At 40.7% G+C, this 15,095-nt stretch overlaps 2 protein-coding genes across 2 annotated transcripts; both read right to left on the bottom strand.

Annotated features, from left to right (window-relative positions):
• Window positions 1-1,527: 1,527 nt before the first annotated feature.
• On the bottom strand, window positions 1,528-2,572 carry LOC115809723 (serum amyloid P-component). The gene is made up of 2 exons (XM_030771496.1): window positions 2,434-2,572; window positions 1,528-2,251 (listed from the first exon to the last, which is right to left on the bottom strand). The coding sequence occupies exons 1-2, from the start codon at window positions 2,507-2,509 to the stop codon at window positions 1,593-1,595; spliced, it is 735 nt and encodes a 244-aa protein (XP_030627356.1). The 5' UTR covers window positions 2,510-2,572; the 3' UTR covers window positions 1,528-1,592.
• A 9,020-nt stretch (window positions 2,573-11,592) lies between these two features.
• On the bottom strand, window positions 11,593-13,194 carry LOC115810358 (serum amyloid P-component-like). The gene is made up of 2 exons (XM_030772288.1): window positions 13,137-13,194; window positions 11,593-12,233 (listed from the first exon to the last, which is right to left on the bottom strand). Exons 1-2 carry the CDS (start codon window positions 13,192-13,194, stop codon window positions 11,593-11,595), a joined length of 699 nt encoding a protein of 232 aa, XP_030628148.1.
• Window positions 13,195-15,095: the final 1,901 nt, after the last annotated feature.

The raw sequence follows: 15,095 nt of genomic DNA, 5'->3' as shown, positions 1-15,095 counted from the left end.
AACAGTTAGAGATGCGCATAAAATCTGGAGTCAAAGCTGTGTAAGCCACAATGGAACACACAGTAATCATATCCAATAATTATTGTAGGTGTCACAGCCAGTCCAGTCCAGTACAAAAGTGTTCCAGTATGGTATAACGAAGAATTTCCACTACAAATACTTCAGCTTTGCACTGAAGATCCATATGTTCACACCACTCTTGTTAACTTGCTCTGTGTTACCTGTGACTCTAAAACTGAAAGTCACTCAACTTTGTGTGTTGTTGCCCTCTAGTGGTGCCAAACTTGACAGTCCTAAGATACTCAAACTCTAAATATACACACACGCTTCGAATGGACCATACAAACCACTGCAGACTTTAAGACTGGTCGTTGACTGCTGCATTTAATCAACCTTTGAGCTGAACGATACAGGATAATTCTCTACTGAGCCATGAAGGGTACATGCATCATAAAGGAAAATTAGAGAGCCTGCACTGCCATATTTGCCATTACTATTATACTGCACATATATTTGATAGCTGTTTGATATATGCTTGTGATTTCAGATACACGTTAATGAGAATGAACTCATTTAAAACACATGCATGGCAAGAGTTAACTTCTGTAGTCGAAGAAATACACCCACCTTCACTCAGAGATTTTGGATACTCTGGACTCTCACTTAGATTTTTTGTTTATAAGATGTTGTTAGCTTTGAAAGTGCTTAAACAGACTTAGATATATTTAATATTTAGCTGAAGTAGTTTCTTGTAAAAAACAAAAAAGAGTCGTATGCTTTACCAAAATCCTCTCTAATAGCACCAAACTGCCTTTTTGGCTAAATGAAATGAGTGTTTACAAATGTTGTGAAATATGAAATTAGACCAACTTCTCTTTCATTTGCATGAGTGGATGGTTCTTGATGTCATGCTAGTCCAGCCTGAGCGACAGTGAGTCTTTCTAAATATGACTGTATCATAATGATTTTTTTCTGCAGAATCTCCCTTTCATGAAGAAGTTTTTCACAGAGTAACAAGAGGCCAGGGAGCATTGGTAAGCAGCCCATAAAGTGATCCATCATAGAACATAATGTTGTAGTGACACATCTGGGCTGACAGTGGATTACCACTGTCTCAAGAGGCAAAAGTGGTTCTAGATATCTCAAAGTCATACACTAACATAGACTACCTTGCACTCAGGGTTACTGTAACTTGAGCAAAGTGAGTTTGTTCACCTGGTCGGTTTGTTAATCTGAAAATTGCCCACACATCAGTTATATCTGTTCCTAGCCCAGAGTTCATAATGGATAACTCAGCACACCTTAAATTATCATAACATTTCTTTCATTTTTGTATTTTATTTATTAATATATTGCTGCTTGGTTTTGAGCACCATTCTAGTTTTGGATTACAGCCTATACATGACCCTATGATCCTGAGGATAGTATAGATATTGTCAGGGTAATCATTAAATACAGACTACAATAGACAATAGAAGTGATGCAAACAAACAAACAAACAAACAGAAAGGAAAAAAGACAGTCATCTGATTTTGTCTGCTGTAAATGACATACCGTTTATTAGAAATCATCAATGTGGAAGAAGTGTTTGTTCACTGAGCTAGTTTTGAACTTTGAACTGAGTAAGCACCATTTTTTGAGGTTTCCAGGCTTTCAATGACTACCTCCAGGTGCTTGCTGAACTCAAGAGAGCCCCAATTGAGAACATTCCCCGGTGTAACCTGAAAGTCCTCTGTGTAATACCAGATGTCTTTGGGAGAGAGTACAGAATCCCACATGTGAACATCAGTGAGCATTCCAACAAAAGACTGCGAGGCATCAAATCCTCCTCCATACTTGTCCTGCTCTTGACCTAAAATGATTTTAGGAGTTCCATTTATTGAAACACCGGCTTTAGCTTTTCTTCTTGAGCTTGGGTTTCCATTTATCCATAACTGAGCGATTCCTGTGAGAGAATCCCATGTGGCACAGACTGAGTTCCAGGCATTGAGTTTATACTCTAAGCCCTTGAACACAGTTTCCCCACCATTTGCCCATACAGCGTACTGGTTTGCCTCCTTTCTTTTGAAAATTAGAAAAGCATTGTCAGAGGATGGGATGGACAGAGAGAACAGACTATGAGGTCTTTGTAAATCAGAGAAAAATCGCAGACACGCAGTCACAGCGGTGAATGGTTTGTTTTGTTCAGGTTTTAGCGACACATGAACAGTATTGGACTCCACTGGAAATGTGAACATTTTACCTGTGAGATCTGAAAAATTAAAAAAGAAATTAGTCAACCAACCTGAATGATGATATATCCTTATTTCTTTGATTTCTTAGACACTATAGTTTACAGTAGCATCCACCATAACAGACTGGAGTAAGAAAATCTTTTACCTAGGTAACGTGTGGATACCACTGTGGTTTCTGTGTGATTAAAAAGATATAGACCTTGTCTCTCAGCCATGGAGATGATAAACAGTGTGAAGAAGAACACAAGACTCTTCATGTTTTTCAGTCTTTGCATACAATCACAACATGAATGTTTTGGAAAGTCCTGGGAAACTCAACAGCTCAGATTCTCTTATACTTACAGGGATCCAGCACAAATGATTGATCCCACCCCCTTACTAGCTGATGCAACAGAGATTTTCCAGAGATCTAGAGAACTTTAAATCTGTACTGTACCCTAGATATGCAGGGTAGACTACATAGTACTTAAATTTGCAAAACAAACAAAAAAAAATACAGATAGAAAAAATAGTAAGTTTAGCAATTGAAAGATACTGTAGGTAGTATCTATATTCCATTGTAGGTCCTGAATTAGTATAAATATACATCTCATACATTGATTCTATACTTCAGAAATTATTAAATATAAAGCAAATCACAAGACCCTTCCAAGTTTTCTATGAAAAGATGAGCATCAGTCAAAAATAGAAAGTTCTTGTAAGTTATTTGAACCTAACAGCTCATTTGTATTTACAAGGACCCAAAATCAATCATTAGCCATATCAAAACAACCTGCATGTTGTGAAAGATTTTGCTCACTGAGAACGCAGCCAATATATCGATCCTGTCGTTAGTGACCTTTGGAGCACATTTAGAAAGATTTCATTTGGCTTTGAGGTACCCCTTTAATGGCAGTTTCAGTGTTTGCATATTGATGTTTCTATAAGGAAACAATATCAGTCATTAAATCTATCTTAAAACTAAGAGAAATATCTTAATTTAGTCTTAAAATGATAATTGGTGTTTGTAAATCCAGGAAACTGATTCATCTTGTTGTAAATAACATGCCTAACGTACACCCACTGTGCTGCCCAGGAACCATTGTCAATAATTAAATCAGTCTTCAAAGGATCTTGACCTACATCTTGAGGCACCACTTATTGCTCATAATTGCTTTATTATGACCATTTTTGAAAGGTGGTTGATACTGTAATCTCCATATTTGTGTGTTCACATATGAATTACCAGGTAATATATTTGTTGGGAAAGGTCATGACACATCAGAAGGCTTCACACAGCACACCAGTCTGCCTTTAGCTGTGCATGTGTCTTCATTTTGTGTATTTAAACTTTTGTTGTTCTGTTTTGTCTAGTCTTAGATTATTTACTAGTGAGCTGTTGCATGCTTTTTTTCTTGTACTCAGTGCTCTCATCGCCATGACGCAGGATTCAGTCACCAACTGGAGGGCTAATCCCTAACAATATGTCTTATAGATTTATTTGGTGGTGATTCTCGACTGCTAAGAGTAGGAAAATTTTCTCTTGATTTTCCATATTTAACATAAATTAAAACTTTGAAAACATAAGGAAATGCACAGTAACACTGACTTAATTTGTTCATGAATTGAATATGTGTGAGCATAGAAAGTAATGGAAATTAAACTACGATCATTAAACAGTGACATTATCAAACTGATTTGCAAAATCAGCACTGATGAGCATAAATAAAAATGCAAGTGCACTACGTAAGTAAGTGCAATGAAGGGTTTATTTAGTCATGTGCTGTCACAGAACACTCATACACTTGTCTCAAAGCATTTGTCAATAGATATGTTGAAAATTCATTTGTATAAACAAATGAATGTCGAAGCCATGCGTCATGCCTTGGTTCTCTCTTCCCCCTCTGCTGGCCATTTTATGTTAGGTTTGTGTTACTTCATGGCTTGTTTCCCCTTGTTAGTTTAATCACTGGTTCTCTCTGTTTTCCGTTAGTTTAGTCTTGCTCTGTTCTGTATAAATACTCCTGGTTTTCCCTTTGTTCTTTGTGTGAAATAGAGCTGCATTGTCGGTTGAGCTGTCGGAGTGTTGTGAATTGCCAGTGCTTTGAATCCTGTTTTAAGAGTCTTGTAAGTTTCAAGATGTTTCATGTTTTGTATCCATAAACCTGAGAAAACCAGTGCATGCATCCAGAACTTCCTGCAAACTGTGACAACCATGGCTCATGCCTGTGCAATTCATTATGTACCTTTACAGCCTGTTCAAGAAGCTTTGCCATCCCAGATAATAAAAAGAGCAAATTACAACATCTAATGTAACTTATCTAAACTTCAAAATGATAATGCCCACCAAGAGAGTGAATATTAAAATTATTGTCCTCATTACTCTATGGGACATGAAATTGCAGTACAAAACACAATGTAACGCACATTCTTTTGTGTTTAAAAAAAGAAAAAAGAAAAAAAGGAAAAGGAAAACACTGAAAAAAACATCACTTCAGTCACTTCAGCCGATTTGATATTGATATTTCGCGCCAAGGCATGCATCCAAATTACAACCTGACTTCAAAAGATAGCACATGAATGCATATATCACATTTCAGTTTTCTATTCCATTTCATTGCAGTCATAAATGGCAGTTAATTACTACTACTTAATTACTGGTCAGTCTTTCTGTTTAAGAGTGGGAGACATTCCTATCAAAACAATGGGTAGGCACCCGTCTCTTTCTTGCTACCATTAACAAAACAAACCTCTAATACAACACTAATCAAATCAATGAATAAAAAAACGTTAAGTAAAAACATACAAAGCGTTGGCACAGCAATACGAAACCAAATTACAGTCAGTTCATGATTTGTGCACAAAGTCATAAGTAAAGAGAATCCAACCCACTCCACAGTGAACAGGTTAATAAATACTTTCACACAATTGACAGCACTACACACAAAGCACATGGCAAACTAGAGGTCTTTTACCTGCCGGATGAGCAGCACCGAATCTAAAAAAAACAGCCCAATAACACTATAAAACAGGCGCCAAAGCCAGTGTAGCCCAGAGGGTAAATAAATAATTCATACCATAAATAAAAATAAATAAATGAAATTATATCCAATTATATATCATACATTATATCATGTTAAATAGTTTGTAGAGACCCTAAATTTACAGTTACGTAAATTGAGACAAGGGTTCTCTCAAGGTACATGGCAGGTGTGTGCGAGAGGGAGAGAAGAATGGGAGACGTGACTGAATTGATTGGAGTTTATTCTTAATAGGAGAACAGTAATAGGGATTGTGGGTGAAATTCTCAGCCTGGGCCAAATGAGACTGAGTCCCAACGCCACACGATACCTGTTCTGTGACAAAACAATAGGAGTCTAACAATGAGTCAGATGCAGTGTAAGTTTATTGTATAGTTCAAAAGGCATACAACAAACTGAGTCAGGTCCCAGGGAGTGACTAACGCATTCTCACAAAGCACCGATTCTTATACATGTTCTTATCAATTCCCCCAAAAAGATACACATTACCTCATCTCTTTGTAGTGGGGCGCCTCTGCCGGCCCAGCCTCACAGATTCCCTCTCAACTCTGTATGACATCACATCATTATTTCTTATTTTCCTTTTGCTCCTAGCACAAGTGGTCACCAATAGTTGCTGCCCTGTTCATTAGTGGTATAAGACGTACCATGAGACCTTGAACGTTTAGCCATCTGCCTGCGTTGCTAATGACAACAACACTCTGGCAGAGGCTCCTTCTTTATCTCACAGGCAATCCTTAAGGGCCTCACTGACCTCTTCTTTTTGAACACAGAGAACTTGATATTTCTTGTAATACCAAAGATTGTATAGTTATAACTTTTAATATAAATGATTACATTGATTCACCCCTATAATAATGAATACATTGTGGTTACATTGTTTATCATGGTTACTACGGTTAGCTTAAAGGAGAGTAATAATTTTCCAACAGGATGTTTTTAAAAAGGTGAACTGAACAATTCACGGAAAAAAAAGCTTTTCTTTTGGGTTTTATACAGTTGTCCACCCAAGAACTGTGTTCTAATTTAATCTGTGTTATTTGGAACACTGTTTTAAATTCCTTTTACGGACTTTCAAACTGAAGTCTAGTTTTGTGTCAGTTTTGGTGCTCAGACATAGAGAGAAAACCAGATAGCAGTTTAGGCCTCCAGAAGTGCCTAAAACCACCTCTGGCAATGCTGGGCAGCATGGTCATCAGCTCATACCTGCCACTCCAACATGGGATTTCTGCCTTGGGGGCTGACTTACGGTGTCAGTTATAGTCGTACACAGAAGGTGGTATCTTTTTGCTTTGTTTTGTTTTGTTTTTGCTCTGTCGAATGAAGTGGCTAGCTTGTTTGTGGGCTCACTGAACACCAGCAACAACACAGACCTGCAACGATAGGGCTGACTGCTCCATCTGTGGGGTATTGCATGCGAGTTTGAGTGTGTGTGGGTCCACATTCGTCAGAGTTTTCATTTAATTTGTGTTTTTTTTTAAAGAGTAATATACTGGATTAAATATTGATATCATATTGTGTTGTATCGGTAAGGTTTTATTTAAATTGACATCGAATTTTGCTGATTGTATTTATTTAAATAGTTTGAACTGGATGTTTAGTTATTTATGTACCCTAGTTTCATACTGTTATGGTTATTAGTTATTGACGTGGTTACTTTGTTTAGTGTCAACTTTACACAGCACGGGACACCTGTTGCTATGAACGATTACTCAAATTGAACAGTACTGACTTCCACCATTCCTTAAAAATCTATTTGTGTTTGTTATTTATTTATTTATTTCCTCCTTTTACTCCAATATTCAACTTCCCTTACTATTTCAAATACAATAAACAAACAACCAATTATATTCATAAATTACTTCTTTTAATATATCTAGATATGGAAATTTTTAGTGCTGGTTTAGTGAATAATACACATATTCTGTAACCCATAGTGTAATTTATGTGATTCAATCAATCGTTAAACTTGCAGACTATATGAATTAGGAGACATCCGCCGTTAGAAAAGAACTCAGGCCTTTGCCTTAACTTAGATCAGGGGTAAAGGGCATTACACATGTAAAACTGAAAGGCATAAAATAGGCAAACCCCCACTCTCGTTGCCACCTACTGCAATGTAGAAACGAGTTACAGTCTTTGACAGCAGTCGGTGTAGGCTCTGTCAACAGAGTTCTCTCTAGGGTGAGTGGGCCAGCGACTGGCCATGTTCAGTCTCAGTAGTGTGTTCTTTCCAATCCCCAGGCTACTTCAGCTTCGAGAGTAAGGCTGCAAGAACAAGCAAAGTGCGTGTAAGTACTGGGTAACATCGGTTTAATCCCACTCACGCCAACAGTGTAGGGAGTTCATACGTTCCTTCAGAATTGGAATCACAAGTGTCGGGCAAAACTGTTAGTCAGCGCAATATGCCAGCCAGTGTGCAGTCGGAGGGAGAAGAGGGCGCCATCTTGGACCATCACCCTTTTTATAGCCTGGTCCCGCCCATGGCTGAAGTTACGAATTGCTTCAGCTGGGCTGGCACGGGAGTGGAGAGAGACAGAGAGAGAGAGAGAGAGAGAGAGAGCAACCAAAAGATACTCACTGACGAAACCCCACAGCCCATGTTCCACACACTAACACTGCAATAAAACATTCAATTTCTACACCCTCCACTTAATCTTAGAACCGTCCATTTTTTACATTCTCTTCTGTTTGTGGGAGTGGTCGATGTCTGTGCCTGCTGCCTGGATGTGGCTCCTTCCCTAGGTTGGCTGACTGACTTTGTCTCCATGCCCTGCTGTCCCTGGCCCTGCTTTCCCCGCATGGCCCTGCTCCTGTGCTCTCCACAGCCACTAGTCTTGCAACATTCATGCATATATAAAATTATTTTCCTTATTTATTTTGTTAAGTGCTGATACCCCACTCCCCTCCTGGAATCACAACCTTATCGTGGTGGAGGGGTTTCTGAGCCCCTGTGATCCTAGGAGCTGTGGTGCCTGGAGCATGCAGCTCCTGGTAGGGTCACCAAAGGCAGAGAGGTCTCAGGTGACGGGCCAGACAAAAAGTGATTCTTAAAGCCCTTATGAATAGCACCCACAGAGAAACAGGCATCTCGCCCAGAATAGGGAAACTGGGGCCCCCTCCTGGAGCCAGGCCTGGGAGGGGAGCTCGTAGGTGAGCACCAGGTGGCTGGACTTGCTACGAGGTCCGACCGGGCTCAGCCTGAATGAGCCACGTGGGGCCGCCCTCTCGTGGGCCTACCACCTGCAAGGGGAGAAATAGGAGCCGGGTGCGTGCCACACGGTACAGAAACTGGCTTTTGGTATGTGGAATGTCACCTCTCTGGGGGGGAAGGAGCTGGAACTTGTGCTGGAGGTGGAGTGATACCAACTAGATATAGTTGGGCTCACTTCTACACACAGCCTTGGTTCTGGAACCAAACTCCTGGATGGGGGCTGGACTCTATCCTTCTCTGGAGTTGCCTGGAGCGAGAGGCAATGAGTCGGTGTGGGGTTACTTGTTAGCTGTGTTGTCCCGGTAAACAAAAGGGTCGCCTCACTGCGACTTCAGGTTGCAGAGGGGAAATCTCTGACTGCCGCGATGGCGTACGCGCTGAACGGCAGCTCAGAGTACCCAGCCTTCCTAGAGACTCTAGAAAGTGTCCTAGTGAAGACACCATCTGGGGACTCTGTAGTTCTACTGGGAGACTTCAGTGCTCTTGTTGGCAATGATGGAGAGACTTGGAGGGGAGGAACGGCTTACCCGATCTGAACTCAAGTGGTGCTTTGTTGTTAGACTTCTGTGCAAGCCATGGATTGTCCATAACGAACACCATGTTAGAGCATAAAGAAGCTCATAAGTATACCTGGAACCAGAGCTCCTTAGGCCAGCGGTCGATGATCGACTTTGTAGTTGTCTCATCACCTGGACACTCAGGTGGAGAGAGGGGCAGAGCTGTCAACTGATCACCACCTGGTGGTGCGTTGGATCAGATGGCAGGGGAGGCTGCCGGACAGACCTGGTAAACCCAAGAGCATAGTGAGGGTAAACTGGGAATGTCTGGCTAAGGACACTGTCCAGAAGGTCTTCATCTGAGACCTCCGAAGGAGCTTCTCCCTGATCCCGAGGGAGGCAGGGGACATGGAGTCTGAATAGACCCTGTTCAAAGCCTCCATTGCTGAAGCGGCAGCTTTGAGCTGTGGCGAGACAGTCATCGGTGCCTGACGCGGTTGCAACCCAAGGACCTGGTGGTGGACGCTACCGGTGAGGGAAGCAGGAGGCCTTCCAGGCTTGGCTAGCTGGGGGACTCCGGAATTGGCCGAGAGGTACCGGCACGCGAAAAGGGATGCAGCGATGGTGGTCATGGAAGCAAAAACTCAGGTATGGGAGGAGTTTGGGGAGACCATGGAAAAGGACTTTCAGTTGGCCTCAGAGAGGTTCTGGAAAACCATCAGGCGACTCAGGAGGGGTAGCAGGGCATCGTCCAGGCTGTTCTCAGCAGGGACAGGGAGGTTCTGACCTTGACTGAGGATGGAGTCAGACATTGGAAGGAACACTTTGAGGAGCTCCTAAATCTGACCGACACGCCCTCCACAGAAGAGGCAGGGCTGGAAGATTCGAGGGGGTCATCACCCATCTCTCTGGCAGAGGTCACTGAGGCAGTAAGGAAACCCCAGAGTGGCAAGGCGCCAGGAGATCCACCCAGAAATGCTGAAGGCTTTGGATGTTGCTGAGCTGTCATGGTTGACATGTCTCTCCAATGTTGCATGGAGGTCAGTGACAGTGCCTGCGGAGTGGCAGACGGGGGTGGTGGTTCCCATTTTTAAAAGGGGGACTGGAGAGTGTGCTCCAAATATTGCAGTATCACACTGCTTAGCCTCCCTGGGCAAGCCTACTCCAGGGTACTGGAAAGGAGACTCTGGCCAATTGTTGAACCTCGGATCCAGGAGGAACAATGTGGATTCTTTTCTGGCCGTGGAACAGCGGACCAGCGGACCAGCTCTTCACCCTTGCACAGATACTGGAGGGATCATGGGAGTTTGCCAATCTAGTCTACATGTGTTTTGTGGATCTGGAGAAGGCTTACAACCGTGTTCCCTGGGGAGTCCTGTGGGGGGTGCTGTGGGAGTATGGGGTGCCAGGTTCGCTGTTGCGAGCCATTCCGTCCCTGTATAACCACTGTGAGAGCTGTGTCCATATTCTCGGCGCAAAGTCAAGCTCCTTCCCAGTGAGTATTGGACTCCATCAGGGCTTTACCTTGTCTCCAATTCTGATCTTGATTTTCATGGACAGGATTTCAAGGTGCAGTGGGGGTGAGAAGGGTGTCCAGTACAGTGGCCTCAGGATTGCATCTCTGCTTTTTGCAGATGATGTGGTTTTGTTGGCCACATCAAACTGTGAAGTCCAGCACGCATTGGAGTGGTTTGCAGCTGAGAGTGAAGCGGTCAGGATGAGGATCAGCACCTGGTTGTGTCCCATTCGTTCGAGCATGAGCATCTTCATTGTCACCTTGACGGCTGCTGTGGCTTCGTGGCTTGTCTTCTTCCTGTGCTGCTGTGGCTGTGTTTTGTTATTCTTTGTCTGCTAGTGTATTTTCATTATCGCTGTGTTGTTTGCAATTTGCCCACTGGGTCAGCACCTATTGCACACCTGGCTGGCCAAGAAGGGGTCTCCTCTCTCTGTGGTCCTTTGCTAGATTTCTTCTATTTTTCCCTAGAGTTTTGTCTTATGAGGATTAAGTCGGGGGGTGCGGCCCTGCTCTGGTTGTTGTAATCTTGTGGGCATGTAAAGCCCTTTGAGACTGTAAACAGTGATATTGGACTTTAAATCAACTTAACTAGAAACTTGGTTTGTAAGAGAACTTTGGGGAAGTGGATGGGATCTGGTTTAACATCTCCATAAAAGGCTTGAGCTTCTCCTGAGTGTATTAATCTTCAGGTACAAACTTTACACATAACATTTACAAAAGTCATTTTTAAAGATTGCAGTCACCTGAGAGGAATTTTAACCACTGACCATTTTCAAAATGAGACATATTTATTCATACAAATTTGATAAACATATCAATATTTCCATCATTCAGTTTGGAATCATAACACACAAGATACTTTAAATGTAACATGACACATACAATTTGGTTTGGTGGAGTTAGCAAAGTGTGGCAATAAAGCAGCAATGAAATGACATAGAAAAGCATATAACAGATACTTTTCTTTTCCTCCCTTTTTCGTTGTTATAATTAGTCATTTTTATGTGCATGATTCATCATTCATCTTGTGATTAACTACTTTAAAATCAAGGATATATAACAGTATTGTGAGAGTAATGAAGGCAGCAGTGAAATAAAATAGAAATGGGTATTAATCTCTGCCAGGGCATGTCATGTGTGTTGGTGCCCTATTGTCCTCTACCACCACATATCCTTGTCTGCTAAACTCCAAGTTCTGCCAGTTTAGCATGTTGCCAGGTGGGAAGGACATATAGTCTGTATACTTCATCACCTCACAGGGGGATAGAATACGGTCCCACATGTGCACATCAGAGAGCTGACCCACAAAACAGTCATAAGTATGGAATCCGCCACCATAGGAGTCCTGATCCTGACCCAGTATGATACTGGGAGTACCAATGATAGAACCTCCTGGATGAAGAGCCTTTCTGGAACTAGCTTCTCCATTTACCCATAGTTGAGACAAACCCGTGGAGGAGTCCCAGGTGACACAAAGTGAATTCCAGTGAATCAACTTGTCAGGCAAGCCATAGAAATCAACACCAGTATCAGCCAAATACAGCTGGTAGTGTCCCTGACTGCGTCTGAACAGCACAAAACCATCGGCATGAGAACGAGTGGCTAAGGAGAAGAGAGTCTGTGAGTTACTGAGGTCTGTGAAGAACCTCAGACACACAGTGACACTGAAGAGGATTTTTTCAACATCTGGAGTCAGTGTCGTGTAGTCTGTGGCAGACACACGAGGGAAGGTGAAGACCTTGCCAGAAAGATCTATAGAAGAAATTTTATTAAAATCATGAATTATGTGGGTAAAGCAATCACAATGTTATTATTCAGTAAATTCAATACTAAATAATAACAAGAGTAACACCAAAAACATTTAAAATCGTATATTTGTTACATGGAAAATTGTTTCCTGTGTTACCAAATCACACTAAAGTGATTAAGCAGAATTTACCAGGATTAACCAAATATGTATTTGTGTGTGTGTGTGTGTGTGTGTGTGTGTGTGTGTGTGTATACACACACACACACACATACATACACATACATACATACATACATACATACATATACACATAAACATGTGTGTGTGTGTGTATGTGTGTACGTATGTATCTAGCCAACAGTTTGTAATGGATCAGCACATCTAAAATTATCATAACATTTCTTTCATTTTGCTATTTTGTTTATTAATATATTGCTGCTTGGTTTTGAGCACCATTCTAGTTTTGGATTACAGCCTATACATGACCCTATGACCCTGAGGATAGTATAGAAATCATCATGGTAATCATTAAATACAGACTACAATTGACAAGTGATGCAAATAAACAAACAAAAAGCAAACAGGGAAGTCATCTGATTTTGTCCGTTGTAAATGACATACCATTTATTAGAAACTATCAGTGTGGAAACATATGTTGCACATACATAATTATGTGTTTAGTGGCCTCACAGCAGATAAGTCCTCAAAGATTCCACTCACAGCAAGTTTACTCATGAAACACAGCCAATCATTTCTTAAATGACTCATTACATTGGATGTTTAGAATAGTATAAATATCTACATTTTTGTAGAATTTACAACATGTTAGACTTAAGTGTTTACTTTAGTGAGTGTACCAAGATGTGTCGTGATTCAGCTATAATATTTATTAACAAAGTTCATACCCCTTCTCTCAGCTGCACAGATGGAAAACAGAGTGAGGAAAAATGCAAGTGTCCTCATTCTCCCTGCTGTTTCATGCAACCAAAGATACAAATGCTTTTCTCTAGCCAGTCACCGTGAGTCCAGAATAGTCCCACATCTTAGCTTCTGTATTTATATGGACCAGTTGTTACTGTTTATCTAAATCTGTTATCAGCTATTATCTCAAATGCTCATGAGATTTCATAAGCATGTGCAGTGAATCCAAACACATTGTTTTCAGAATCACATGCTCATTCATAACTTGAGTCTGATTGAGACATAATAACATTTTCTTGAACCTCACAGGAGGCCACCAAGTATTTCATCTATGGTGTAGAATGCTTTTCAGACTGGTGACATGATCCACAGTAACAATAAACCAGAGATAAGCACTCACATGTTGTTGTTAAATAGTAGGGTTTACAGGGAAGATCACTGAATGAGGCTACAAAGAGTCCAAAACAATATCTGACATTATTTAAGTATTGACATTATTTTATTTTGCAAAAACAAATTTACTGATAAACGAGGACCCTCACTGTCATAAACTCTTCTACGTTTTTACATTTTCAAAAGTTCATTGCCATAAACCTTAACATTACAGTGCCACAGTCATTTAAATAGTAAGAATTTACAAAGGTGAATAACATGACCAGCCAGCTGATACACAAATTTGTAGTATGTGGATTAGAATTGCATTCGCTTGTTTGGTTATTTGTTTATTTTTAGCTTTTATATCTTTTCAGAAATGTTCTTGCATAGTAATGATGTTTGCAGTAATGACACCTGCGATGTGGTGAAACTGTTTCTCTTTGAACTCTTTAAATTTTCCATCATTTCTGGTGTTTGTTACAATATAGAGTCATTTTCTCTGGTACATATAAAGACATTACCAAGAATACTGCAAAACTGAACTGCTCAAAGAAGTGTCGGATCACTCATCCAAAAACAGGTGCATTTTGCACCAGACTGTCATGGAAAATTCCTTATCAACTGGTAGCGTCACTTCACCTCTGTACTTGCAAGGAACCATTGTCAATAATTAAATCAATCTTCAAAGGATCTTGACCTACATCTTGACCCACATCTTGAGGCAACACATATTGCTCATAATTGCTTTATTATGACCATTTTTGAAAGGTGGTTGATACTGTAATCTCCATATTTGTGTGTTCACATATGAATTGCCAGGTAATATTTGTTGGGAAAGGTCATGACACACCAGAAGGCTTCACACAGCACACCAGTCTGCCTTTAGCTGTGCATGTGTCTTCATTTTGTGTTTTTAAACTTTTGTTGTTCTGTTTTGTCTAGTCTTAGATTATTTACTAGTGAGCTGTTGCATGCTTTTTTTCTTGTACTCAGTGCTCTCATCGCCATGACGCAGGATTCAGTTACCAACTGGAGGGCTAATCCTTAACAATATTTCTTATAGATTCATTTGGTGGTGACTTTCTATTGCTAACAGTACTGAAATTTTCTCTTGATTATCCATATCTAACTTAAATTAAAACTTTGAAAACATAAGGAAATGTACAGTAACACTGACTTAATTTGTTCATGAATTCAATATGTTCTCTGTGGATACAGAAAGTAATAGAACTTAAACTGCGATCATTAGTGACATTCTCAAACTGATTTGCAAAATCAGCACTGATGAGCATAAATAAAAATGCAAGCATTCTGATCTTTCCCTCCTTTGTGGTAATGGTTAACACAATGATGGTAATGATGATGATGTTGCAATGACTAACAAAAAGAAGAATGGTGCCAGTATTGTGCTTGTGCTCTGATCTGTAGATGTTTTCACACATACACCTTAACCCAGAGTTGGGCCAGAGCCATAGATGACACTGAAGAGCATTTTTTTCAGCATCTGGAGTTGGTGTCATACAGTCTGTGACAGACACACAGGGGGAATGTAAACACTTTTCCTTCAG

This window comes from Chanos chanos, chromosome 4, assembly GCF_902362185.1.
Source record: "Chanos chanos chromosome 4, fChaCha1.1, whole genome shotgun sequence".
In the NCBI taxonomy this organism is placed as follows: Eukaryota; Metazoa; Chordata; class Actinopteri; order Gonorynchiformes; family Chanidae; genus Chanos; species Chanos chanos.
The sequence above is the reverse complement of the archived record's forward strand: the minus strand, read 5'-3'. Positions and strand labels throughout refer to the sequence as shown.

Coding starts and splice junctions, on each gene's coding strand:
- LOC115810358 (XM_030772288.1), bottom strand. CDS start 13,194: ATGAGGACACTTGCATTTTTCCTCACTCTGTTTTCCATCTGTGCAGCT. Junction 12,234..13,136: donor CTGTGCAGCTGAGAGAAGGG/GTATGAACTTTG, acceptor TTTCTTCTATAG/ATCTTTCTGGCAAGGTCTTC.
- LOC115809723 (XM_030771496.1), bottom strand. CDS start 2,509: ATGCAAAGACTGAAAAACATGAAGAGTCTTGTGTTCTTCTTCACACTG. Junction 2,252..2,433: donor CTCCATGGCTGAGAGACAAG/GTCTATATCTTT, acceptor TTAATTTTTCAG/ATCTCACAGGTAAAATGTTC.